This window comes from Pleurodeles waltl, chromosome 2_2, assembly GCF_031143425.1.
Source record: "Pleurodeles waltl isolate 20211129_DDA chromosome 2_2, aPleWal1.hap1.20221129, whole genome shotgun sequence".
Taxonomy (NCBI): domain Eukaryota; kingdom Metazoa; phylum Chordata; class Amphibia; order Caudata; family Salamandridae; genus Pleurodeles; species Pleurodeles waltl.
Window position 1 is genome coordinate 206,939,171 of NC_090439.1, and position 12,097 is coordinate 206,951,267.

Genomic DNA, 12,097 nt, shown 5'->3' on the forward strand with positions numbered 1-12,097 from the left:
ATTGTAACATATACCCAGAGGGCATCTTAGAGATGCCCCCTCAATACCAACCCGACTTCTAGTGTGGGGCTGACCAGTGTCTGCCAGCCTGCCACAACCAGACAAGTTTCTGGCCACATGGGGAGAGTGCCTTTGTCACTCTGTGGCCAGGAACAAAGCCTGCACTGGGTGGAGGTGCTTCTCACCTCCCCCAGCAGGAACTATAAAACCTGGCGGTGAGACTCAAAGGCTCACCCCCTTTGTTACAGCGCCCCAGGGCATCCCAGCTAGTGGAGATGCCAGCCACTTCGGCTACTGCCCCCACTTTTGGTGGCAAGGCTGGAGGAGATAATTAGAAAATCAAGGAGGAGTCACCCACCAGTTAGGACAGCCTCTAAGGTGCCCTGAGCTGGTGATTCAGGGCAACCCCAAAGTTACCACACCAGCAGCTCAGGGCCGGTCAGGTGCAGAGGTCAAAGTGGTGCCCAAAACGCATAGGCTTCAATGGAGAAGGGGGTACCCCGGTTCCAGTCTGCCAGCAGGTAAGTACCCGTGACTTCGGAGGGCAGACCAGGGGGGTTTTGTAGGGCACCCGGGGGGGACACAAGTCAGCACAAAAAGTACACCCTCAGCGGCACAGGGGCGGCCGGGTGCAGAGTGCAAACAGGCGTCGGGTTTGCAATTGGTTTCAATGGGAGACCCAGGGGTCTCTTCAGCGAAGCAGGCAGGCAAGGGGGGGGGGGGGGCTCCTCGGGGTAGCAACCACCTGGGCAAGGGAGAGGGCCACCTGAGGGTCGCTTCTGCACTGGAGGTTGGATCCTTCAGGTCCTGGGGGCTGCGGGTGCAGTGTCTTTACCAGGCGTCGGGTTCTTTGAAGCAGGCAGTCACGGTCAGGAGGAGCTTCTGGATTCCCTCTGCAGGCGTCGCTGTGGGGGTTCAGGGGGGGGCAACTCTGGCTACTCATGGGCTCGCAGTCGTCAAGGAGTCCTCCCTGTAGTGTTGTTTCTCCGCAGGTCGAGCCGGGGGGGTCGGGTGCAGAGTGGAAAGTCTCACGCTTCCGGCGGGACACGTGGAGTCCTTTAAAAGTTGTTTCTTTGTTGCAAGTTTCAGTCTTTGTGGAACAGGGATGCTGTCCTAGGGAGTTCTTGGTCCTTTTAGATGCAGGGTAGTCCTCTGAGGCTTCACAGGTCGCTGGACCCTGGGGGACGCGTCGCTGTTGCAGTTTTTCTTGAAGTGGGGAGACAAGCCGGTAGGGCTGGGGCCACAGCAGTTGGTGTCCCCGTCTTCTCTGCAGGGCTTCAAGTCAGAAGTCCTTCTTCGTCTTCAGGTTGCAGGAATCTATTTTCCTAGGTTCTGGGGGTCCCTAAATACTCAATTTAGGGGTGTGCTTAGGTCTGGGGGGTTAGTAGCCAATGGCTACTAGCCCTGAGGGTCGCTACACCCTCTTTGTGCCTCCTCCCTGAGGCGAGGGGGGCACATCCCTAATCCTATTGGGGGAATCCTCCATCTGCAAGATGGAGAATTTCTAAAAGTCAGAGTCACCTCAGCTCAGGACACCTTAGGGGTTGTCCTGACTGGCCAGTGACTCTTCCTTGTTTTTCTCATTATCTCCTCCGGCGTTGCCGCCAAAAGTGGGGCCGTGGCTAGCGGGGGCGGGCATCTCCACTAGCTGGGATGCCCTGTGGCGCTGTAACAAAGGGGGTGAGCCTTTGAGGCTCACCACCAGGTGTTACAGCTCCTGCAGGGGGAGGTGAGAAACACCTCCACCCAGTACAGGCTTTGTTACTAGTCACAGAGTGACAAAGGCACTCTCCCCATGTGGCCAGCAACCGGTCTGGTGTGTGGCAGGCTGATAAAACTAGTCAGCCCACACTGGAAGTCGGGTATGTTTTCAAGGGGCATCTCTAAGATGCCCTCTGGGTGTATTTCACAATAAAATGTACACTGGCATCAGTATGCATTTATTGTGCTGAGAAGTTTGATACCAAACTTCCCAGTTTTCAGTGTAGCCATTATGGTGCTGTGGAGTTCGTGTATGACAGACTCCCAGACCATATCCTCTTATGACTACCCTGCACTTACAATGTCCAAGGTTTTGCTTAGACACTGTAGGGGCATAGTGCTCATGCACCTATGCCCTCGCCTATGGTATAGTGCACCCTGCCTTAGGGCTGTAAGGCCTGCTAGAGGGGGGACTTATCTATGCCATGGGCAGTGTGAGGTTGGCATGGCACCCTGAGGGGAGTGCCATGTCGACTTAGTCATTTTCTCCCCACCAGCACACACAAGCTGGCAAGCAGTGTGTCTGTGCTGAGTGAGGGGCCCTCAGGGTGGCATAAGACATGCTGCGCCCTTAGAGACCTGCCCTGGCAACAGGGCCCTTGGTACCAGGGGTACCAGGTACAAGGGACTTACCTGGATGCCAGGGTGTGCCAATTGTGGAGACAAAGGTACAGTTTTAGGGAAAGAACACTGGTTCTGGGGCCTGGTTAGCAGGCCTCAGCACACTTTCAAATCATAAATTGGAATCAGCAAAGGCAAAAAGTCAGGGGGTAACCATGCCAAGGAGGCATTTCCTTACAGAACCACCCCCCCCAAACGAAAGTCGATGAGACTAACCTTTCCCAAGAGAGTCTTCATTTTCTAAGTGGAAGAACCTGGAAAGGCCATCTGCATTGGCATCAGCAGACCCAGGTCTGTGTTCCACTATAAAGTCCATTCCCTGTAGGGAGATGGACCACCTCAACAGTTTTGGATTTTCACCTTTCATTTGCATTAGCCATCTGAGAGGTCTGTGGTCAGTTTGAACTACAAAGTGAGTACCAAAGAGGTATGGTCTCAGCTTCTTCAGAGACCAAACCACAGCAAAGGCCTCCCTCTCAATGGCACTCCAACGCTGCTCCCTGGGGAGTAACCTCCTGCTAATGAAAGCAACAGGCTGGTCAAGGCCATCATCATTTGTTTGGGACAAAACTGCCCCTATCCCATGTTCAGAGGCATCACTCTGCACAATGAACTGTTTGGAGTAATCTGGAGCTTTTAGAACTGGTGCTGTGTACATAGCTTGTTTCAGGGTGTCAAAGGCCTGTTGGCATTCTATAGTCCAGTTTACCTTCTTAGGCATTTTCTTGGAGGTAAGTTCTGTGAGGGGTGTCACTATTGATCCATATCCCTTCACAAACCTCCTGCAGTAACCAGTCAAGCCAAGGAATGCCCTGACTTGAGTCTGGGTTTTTGGAGTTACCCAGTCCAGAATTGTCTGGATCTTGGGTTGGAGTGGCTGAACTTGGCCTCCACCTACAAGGTGTCCCAAGTAAACCACAGTTCCCTGCCCTATCTGACATTTGGATGCCTTGATAGAGAGGCCTACTGCTTGCAGGGCCTTCAAAACCTTATTCAGGTGGACCAGGTGATCCTGCCAGCTGGAGCTAAAGACAGCAATATCGTCAAGATAGGCTGCACTAAAGGACTCCAAGCCAGCAAGGACTTGATTCACCAACATTTGGAAGGTGGCAGGGGCATTCTTTAAGCCAAAAGGCATAACAGTAAACTGATAATGCCCATCAGGTGTGGAGAATGCTGTCTTTTCTTTTGCTCCTGGTGCCATTTTTATTTGCCAGAACCCTGCTGTCAAGTCAAAGGTACTTAAGTATCTGGCAGCACCTAGTTTGTCAATTAATTCATCTGCCCTTAGAATGGGATGGGCATCTGTCTTGCTGACAGAATTAAGTCCTCTGTAGTCCACACAAAAACTCATCTCTCTCTTACCATCCTTGGTGTGAGGTTTGGGGACTAACACCACTGGGCTAGCCCAGGGGCTTTGAGAGTGCTCAATGACTCCCAATTCCAGCATCTTGTGGACTTCCACTTTGATGCTTTCCTCAACTTGGTCAGACTGTCTGAAAATTTTGTTTTTGACAGGCATGCTATCTCCTGTGTCCACATCAGGGGTACACAGGTGTGTCTGACCAGGGGTTAGGGAAAAGAGCTCAGCCAACTGTTGTAAGACTTTCCTACAGTCAGATTGCTGTTGGCCAGAGAGGGTGTCTGAATAGATCACTCCATCCACTGAGCCATCTTTAGGGTCTGTGGAGAGGAGATCAGGGAGAGGTTCACTCTCAGCTTCCTGGTCCTCATCTGTCACCATCAACAGGTTCACATCTGCCCTGTCATGAAAGAGTTTGAGGCGGTTCACATGGATCACCCTTTTGGGGGTCCTGCTAGTGCCTAGGTCTACCAGGTAGGTGACCTGAATCTTTCTCTCTAGCACTGGGTAAGGGCCACTCCATCTGTCTTGAAGTGCCCTGGGAGCCTCAGGCTCCAGAACCCAGACTTTCAGCCCTGGTTGAAACTCAACCATAGCAGCCTTTTGGTCATACCACATCTTCTGGAGTTGTTGGCTGGCCTCAAGGTTTTTGCTTGCCTTTTCCATGTACTCTGCCATCCTGGAACGTAGGCCTAGTACATAGTCCACTATATCTTGTTTAGGCTCATGAAGAGGTCTCTCCCAGCCCTCTTTTACAAGAGCTAGTGGTCCCCTTACAGGATGGCCAAACAGAAGTTCATCAAAGGGGGAAAAGCCTACTCCCTTCTGAGGCACCTCTCTGTAGGCCAAAAGCAAACCTGGCAAGAGGACATCCCATCTCCTTTTGAGCTTTTCAGGGAGCCCCATGATCATGCCTTTCAATGTCTTGTTAAATCTTTCTACAAGACCACTGCTTTGTGGATGGTATGGTGTGGTGAATTTGTAAGTCACCCCACACTCATTCCACTTATGCTTCAGGTATGCTGATATGAAGTTGGTACCCCTGTCAGACACCACCTCCTTAGGAAATCCCACTCTGGTAAAGATGCCAATGAGTGCTTTAGCTACTGCAGGGGCAGTAGTGGACCTAAGGGGAATTGCTTCAGGATATCTAGTAGCATGACCCACTACTACTAGTAAGTATTGGTTCCCTGAGGCAGTGGGAGGTTCAAGTGGACCCACTATGTCCACACCCACTCTTTCAAAGGGGACCCCCACCACTGGAAGTGGAATGAGGGGGGCCTTTGGGTGTCCACCTGTCTTACCACTGGCTTGACAGGTGGCACAGGAGACACAAAACTCCTTTACCTTCTGAGACATGTTGGGCCAATAGAAATGGTTAACTAACCTTTCCCAAGTCTTGGTTTGTCCCAAATGCCCAGCAAGTGGAATATCATGAGCTAAGGTCAGAATGAACTTCCTAAACTCCTGAGGCACTACCACTCTCCTAGTGGCACCAGGTTTGGGATCTCGTGCCTCAGTGTAGATGAGTCCATCTTCCCAATAGACTCTATGTGTTCCAGTGATTTTACCTTTGGTCTCTTCAGCAGCTTGCTGCCTAAGGCCTTCAAGAGAGGGACATGTTTCTTGCCCCTTACACAACTGTTCCCTTGTGGTTCCCCCTGGGCCTAGGAGCTCAACCTGATAAGGTTCCAACTCCATGGGCTTAGTTCCCTCAGAGGGCAGAACTTCTTCCTGGGAAGAGAGGTTCCCTTTCTTTTGTTGTGTTGAAGCTGGTTCCCCAGTCTTCTTTCCTTTCCTCTTGGAGGGTTGGGCCATTATTCCAGGCTCCAACACCACCTTTTCACCCTGAGCCTTGCACTGTGCCCTTGCTCAGCAGTTCAGGGATACCCAGCATGGCTGCATGGGTTTTGAGTTCTACCTCAGCCCATGCTGAGGACTCCAGGTCATTTCCAAGCAAACAGTCTACAGGGATATTTGAGGAGACCACTACCTGTTTCAGGCCATTGACCCCTGCCCACTCTAAAGTTACCATAGCCATGGGATGTACTTTAGTCTGATTGTCAGCGTTGGTGACTGGATAAGTTTGTCCAGCCAGGTATTGACCTTGGGAAACCAGTTTTTCTTTCACCATGGGGACACTGGCACCTGTATCCCTCAGGCCTTCTACACTAGTCCCATTAATGAAGAGTTGCTGCCTGTATTTTTGCATATTAGGGGGCCAGGCAGCCAGTGTGGCTAAGTCCACCCCACTCTCAGAAACTAATGTAGCTTCAGTGTGAACCCTGATTTGCTCTGGGCACACTGTTGATCCCACCTGGAGACTGGCTATTCCAGTGCTAACTGGAGTAGAGTTTGAAGTGGAACCTTTCTTGGGACATGCCTTGTCTCCAGATTGGTGTCCCTGCTGATTACAGCTACGACACCAGGCCTTCTTTGGAATCAAAGTTTTTACCCTTGTACCCAAAGTTGGATTGTGAAGAGGCTTTGGACCCTCCGTCCTGAGCAGGTTTTTGGGGCCCTGTAGAAGACTCTTTACTTTTACCCTTGGATGTCTCAACACTCTTACCCTGGGGAGTCTTTGTGACCCCTTTCTTTTGGTCACCCCCTGTGGAAGTCTTGTTCAGCCTAGTCTTGACCCAATGGTCCGACTTCTTTCACAATTCTTGGGGAGAAATTGGTCCTAGGTCTACCAGATGCTTATGCAGTTTATCATTGAAACAATTACTTAACAGGTGTTCTTTCATAAACAGATTGTACAGCCCATCATAATCACTTACACCACTGCCAGTAATCCAACCATACACTGTTTTGACTGAGAAGTCAACAAAATCAACCCAGGTCTGGCTCGAGGATTTTTGAGCCCCCTGTAGGACGCTGGCATGGCTTGTAGTGGGTACCAGAGGTACTTACACCTTGTGCCTGGTCCAGTTATCCCTTATTAGTGTAGAAGAGGTATTTCTAGCAGCTTAGACTGATAGAAGGTAGCTATGGCAAAGCAGCTTAGGCTGAACTAGGAGACATGTAAAGCTCCTACTATACCACTGGTGTCATATGCACAATATCATAAGAAAACACAATACACAGATATACTAAGAATAAAGGTACTTTATTTTTATGACAATATGCCAAAAGTATCTCAGTGAGTACCCTCAGTATGAGGATGAGAAATATACACAAGATATATGTACACAAACCAATATTATGCAAGTAATAGCAAAAGGAAGTAATGCAAGCAATGTAAAGTTACAGTAGATTGCAATAGGAGCACAAAAACAACAGGGGCAACACAAACCATATACTCCATGAGTGGAATGCGAACCACAAATGGACCCCAAACCTATGTGAGCTTGTAGAGGGTCGCTGGGACTGTAAGAAAACACTGAGGGGTAGAAAAATAGCCCACCCCAAGACCCTGAAAGGTAGGTGTAAAGTGCACCTACTACCCCCATAGAGAGCACAGAAGTCGTGATAGGGGGATTCTGCAAGGAAAACCAACACCAGCAATGCAACAACAGTGGACTTCCGGACCTGAGTACCTGTAAGACAAGGGGACCAAGTCCAAGAGTCGCGACAGTGTCGAGAGTGTGCAGGAGCCCAGGAAATGCCAGCTGAGGGTGCAAGGAAGCTGCCACCGGGTGGAAGAAGCTTGGTGTTCTGCAAGAACGAAGAGGACTAGGAACTTCCCCTTCGGAGGATGGATGTCACACGTTGTGAAGAAGTTTGCAGAGGTGTTCCCACACAGAAAGACCGCAAACAAGCCTTGCTAGCTGCAAGGGTCGCGGTTAGGGGTTTTGGATGCAGCTGTGGCCCAGGAGGGACCAGGATGTCGCCACTTGGATGAGGAGACAGAGGGGGCGCCCAGCAAGTCAGGGAGCCCTCACAGAAGCAGGCAGCACCCGCAGAAGTACCTGAACAGGCACTTAGAAGAAAAGTGAACCGGAGTCCACCCGAAGTCACAAAAGGGAGTCCCACGACGCCGGAGGACAACTCAGAAGGTTGTGCAATGCAGGTTAGAGTGTCAGGGACCCAGGCTTGACGGTGCACGAAGGAAATCCTGGAAGAGTGCACAGGAGCCGGAACAGCTGCAAATCAGGCGGTACCCAGCAATGCAGTCTAGCGTGGGGAGGCAAGGACTTACCTCCACCAAACTTGGACTGAAGAGTCACTGGACTGTGGGAGTCACTTGGACAGAGTTGCTGAGTTCCAGGGACCACGCTCGTGAGGATGAGAGGGGACCCAGAGGACCGGTGATGCAGTCTTTTGTTGCCTCCGGTTGCAGGGGGAAGATTCCGTCGACCCACCGGAGATTTCTTCAGAGCTCCTGGTGCAAGAAGGAGGCAGGCTACCCCCAGAGCATGCACCACCTGGAAACAGTTGAGAAAGCCGACAGGAAGAAGCGATACAAGGTTGCTAGTAGTCGTCTGGCTACTTTGTTGCGGTTTTGCAGGCGTCCTGAGCAGTCAGCGGTCGATCCTTTGGCAGAAGGTGAAGAGGGAGATGCAGAGGAACTCTGGTGAGCTCTTGCATTCGTTATCTGGTAAGATCCCCAAAGCAGAGACCCGAAATAGCCAGAAAAGGAGGTTTGGCTACCTAGGAAGGAGGATTGGCTACCAAGAGAGGTAAGAGCCTATCAGAAGGAGCCTCTGACGTCACCTGCTGGCACTGGCCACTCAGAGCAGTCCAGTGTGCCACAGACACCTCTGTTTCCAAGATGGCAGAGGTCTGGGACACACTGGAGGAGCTCTGGGCACCTCCCCTTGGAGGTGCAGGCCAGGGGAGTGGTCACTCCCCTTTCCTTTGTCCAGTTTCGCGCCAGAGCAGGGCTGGGGGATCCCTGAACCGGTGTAGACTGGCTTATGCAGAGATGGGCACCATCTGTGCCCATCAAAGCATTTCCAGAGGCTGGGGGAGGCTACTCCTCCCCAGCCCTTCACATCTATTTCCAAAGGGAGAGGGTGTTACACCCTCTCTCAGAGGAAGTCCTTTGTTCTGCCTTCCTGGGCCAGGGCTGCCTGGACCCCAGGAGGGCAGAAACATGTCTGAGGGGTTGGCAGCAGCTGCAGTGGAAACCCCGGAAAGGCAGTTTGGCAGTACCCGGGTTCTGTGCTAGAGACCCGGTGGATCATGGAATTGTCCCCCTCAGTGCCAGAATGGCATTGGGGTGACAATTCCATGGTCTTAGACATGGTACATGGCCATGTTCGGAGTTACCACTGTGAAGCTACATATAGCTATTGACCTATATGTAGTGCACGTGTGTAATGTTGTCCCCGCACTCACAAAGTCTGGGGAAATTGCCCTGAACGATGTGGGGACACCTTGGCTAGTGCCAGGATGCCCTCACACTTAGTAACTTTGCACCTAACCTTCACTAGGTGAGGGTTAGACATATAGGTGACTTATAAGTTACTTAAGTGCAGTGTAAAATGGCTGTGACGTTATTTCACTAAGGCTGCAGTGGCAGTCCTGTGTAAGAATTGTCTGAGCTCCCTATGGGTGGCAAAATAAATGCTGCAGCCCATAGGGATCTCCTGGAACCCCAATACCCTGGGTACCTAGGTAACATATACTAGGGAATTATAAGGGTGTTCCAGTGTGCCAATCAGAATTGGTAAAAATGGTCACTAGCATGCAGTAACAATTTTAAAGACAGAGAGAGCATAAGCACGGAGGATCTGGTTAGCAGAGCCTCAGTGACACAGTTGGGCAACACTCAGGGAACACATTCAGGCCACAACTATGAGCACTGGGGTCTTGGCTAGCAGGATCCCAGTGAGACAGGCAAAAACAAACTGACACACAAGTAAAAATGGGGGTAACATGCCAGGAAGATGGTACTTCCCTACAGTTTCCCTCAGTAGGTGAACATTGGACACTCTGAAAATTGCACTGTGTTGATTTTTGAAACAGTAAAGTATTTTTAATTTGGAAACTGCTCATCTTGTAACAAAGGTATTTGGTTCAAAGCATGTATAAAAACAACTGTTATTGTTCAACATTGGTTCCCCATGCCGAAAAATAGTCAAAGCCGTTGTCCAAGGATTGTAAAAACATTGCCTGACGAGGATCTATGTCAACACAAACTAATTCAAGTACTAAAAACCGATTTATTTTTTTAAACCACAACTAAGTAATATAATCTCTAGACCTGAGGTGTCTTCAATAGGTTTGTTTTCTCTACTGAACACAGCTGTTGAGACACAAATTTTGCTCCATGTCAAAAGGAGCTAATGCCGTTCAGACGTAGATTCAGGGGTACGGGAAATAATATCACGAATGACTCATGGGAGTAAACCTGTCCAGGCTTCCAAACAGATAGAAGTCTTTGGTTTTATTTTTGTTTAGTGCTTCATTTATTTATATTTGTATTTCACATTCGGTTATCCTGTAATTTCATGGCATTCAGCCAAAATAAAGTTATTTTGACTTGATATTGAATTAACTGTAACCTATAATGCTGAAACAACAGAGATTATTATTCGACTTACATGCTTTACAAAGAGTGGTGCCAGTTTTTCAGGATCATCAAGGCACTTCTCCAATTCTCCCAAAAAGAAGCTGCAAAAAAAAGAAAAAAAGAACAAGTAACGCATACAAATTACAGCTAACAAAGCTTTGTGTTCCGTCAGTTTCCCCGGTCAGCGCACAATGTTTTAGGTAAAACCATAACAATGGACAAGTTACTTACGTTTGGTAATGCCCTATCTGGTAGAAACTATATCTAGCTGCAGATTCCTTACCTTTGAATTCTCTTTGGGCATCAGATTGAATCCAAAAGATATTAGTGAGCAGGCCCTCTGCACACTGGTAGGTGGAGTAGATCTGCTTTGCATCTGTTGTCTGAGTCATCCGCGTCAGAAATGATGTCACAGGACCTATACAGGCTCCACAACTTTCCACGCCAGAAGCGCAGGGCCAAGAAGAACATTGACCAATACTGTGTCAAAACTCCATTCAGAGAGCGGGGCAGATAGGTGAGTCGGTAAGGAACCTGTGGCTATAGTCTCTACCAGGTAAGGCGTTACCGAAGGTAAGTATCTTGTACTGATAGAGACAGCTAGTTGCAGATTCCTCACCTTTGAATAGATACCCAACGAACACCATCCCCAGAGGTGGGTCTTCGAACCAAGATCACACTAGAAAGTCCTGCAGCTTCGATTGGGCAAAGGGTCCTTGTAAGGAAATGCCTTCCTTGGCATGGTTACCCCCTGACTTTTTGTCTTTTGTTGATGCCAGTTATGATTGAAAGTGTGCTGGGACCCTGCTAATCAGGCCACAGCAACAGGTGTTCTTTCCCTAAATTGCACCTTTGCTCCCTCAATTGGCATAGCCCTGGCACACAGCTATCGCCCTTGTAAATGGTACCCTGGTACCAAGGGCCCTGTTGACAGGGAAGGTCTCTAAGGGCTGCAGCATGTCTTATGCCACCCTGGGGATCCCTCACTCAGCACATGCACACTGCCTCACAGCTTGTGTGTGCTGGTGGGGAGAAAATGACTAAGTCGACATGGCACTCCCCTCAGAGTGCCATGCCCACCTCACACTGCCTGTGGCACAGGTAAGTCACCCCTCTAGCAGGCCTTACAGCCCTAAGGTAGGGCGCACTATACCACAGGTGAGGGCATATGTGCATAAGCACTATGCCCCTACATTGTCTAAGCAAAACCTTAGACACTGTAAGTGCAGGGTAGTCATAAAGAGTATATTGTCTGGGAGTTTGTCAAACGCAAACTCCACAGTTCCATAATGGCTACACTGAAATCTGGGAAGTTTGGTATCAAACTTCTCAGCACAATAAATGCACACTGATGCCAGTGTGGGATTTATTGTAAAATACAACCAGAGGGCCTCTTAGAGATGCCCCCTGAATACCAGTCCAAATCTAGTGCTAGGCTGACCAGTTTCTTCCAGCCTGCCACAACCAGACGAGTTTCTGGCCACATGGGGTGAGTGCCTTTGTCACTCTGTGGCCAGCAACAAAGCCTGTACTGGGTAGAGGTGCTTCTCACCTCCCCCTGCAGGAACTGTAACACCTGGTGGTGAGCCTCAAAGGTTCATGCCTTTTGTTACAGCACCCCAGGGCATCCCAGCTAGTACAGATGCCTCCCCCCCTCCGGCCACTGACCCCACTTTTGGCGGGCAAGGCAGGAGAGGATAATGAGAAAAACAAGAAGTCATCACCCACCAGTCAGGACAGCCCCTAAGGTGTCCTGACCTGAGGTAACCCCTGCCTTTAGAAATCCTCCATCTTGAGATTAGAGGATTCCCCCAATAGAATTAGGGATGTGCCCCCCTCCCCTCAGGGAGGAGGCACAAAGAGGGTGTAGCCACCCTCCAAGACAGTAGCCA

General features: G+C 50.0%; 1 protein-coding gene across 5 annotated transcripts in view; it reads right to left on the minus strand.

Annotated features, from left to right (window-relative positions):
• TRIO (trio Rho guanine nucleotide exchange factor) overlaps positions 1-12,097 on the minus strand; it is a 3,522,386-nt gene that overhangs the window by 1,082,447 nt on the left and 2,427,842 nt on the right. For all 5 annotated transcript variants that reach the window (XR_011200906.1, XM_069219639.1, XM_069219640.1 and 2 more), the window contains exon 41: positions 10,237-10,306. Coding sequence is in view for 4 of the 5 variants with exons in the window: in XM_069219639.1 (XP_069075740.1) it covers positions 10,237-10,306 (70 nt within the window). In the remaining variant the exon portion in view is untranslated. The remainder of the gene's footprint in view (positions 1-10,236; positions 10,307-12,097) is intronic.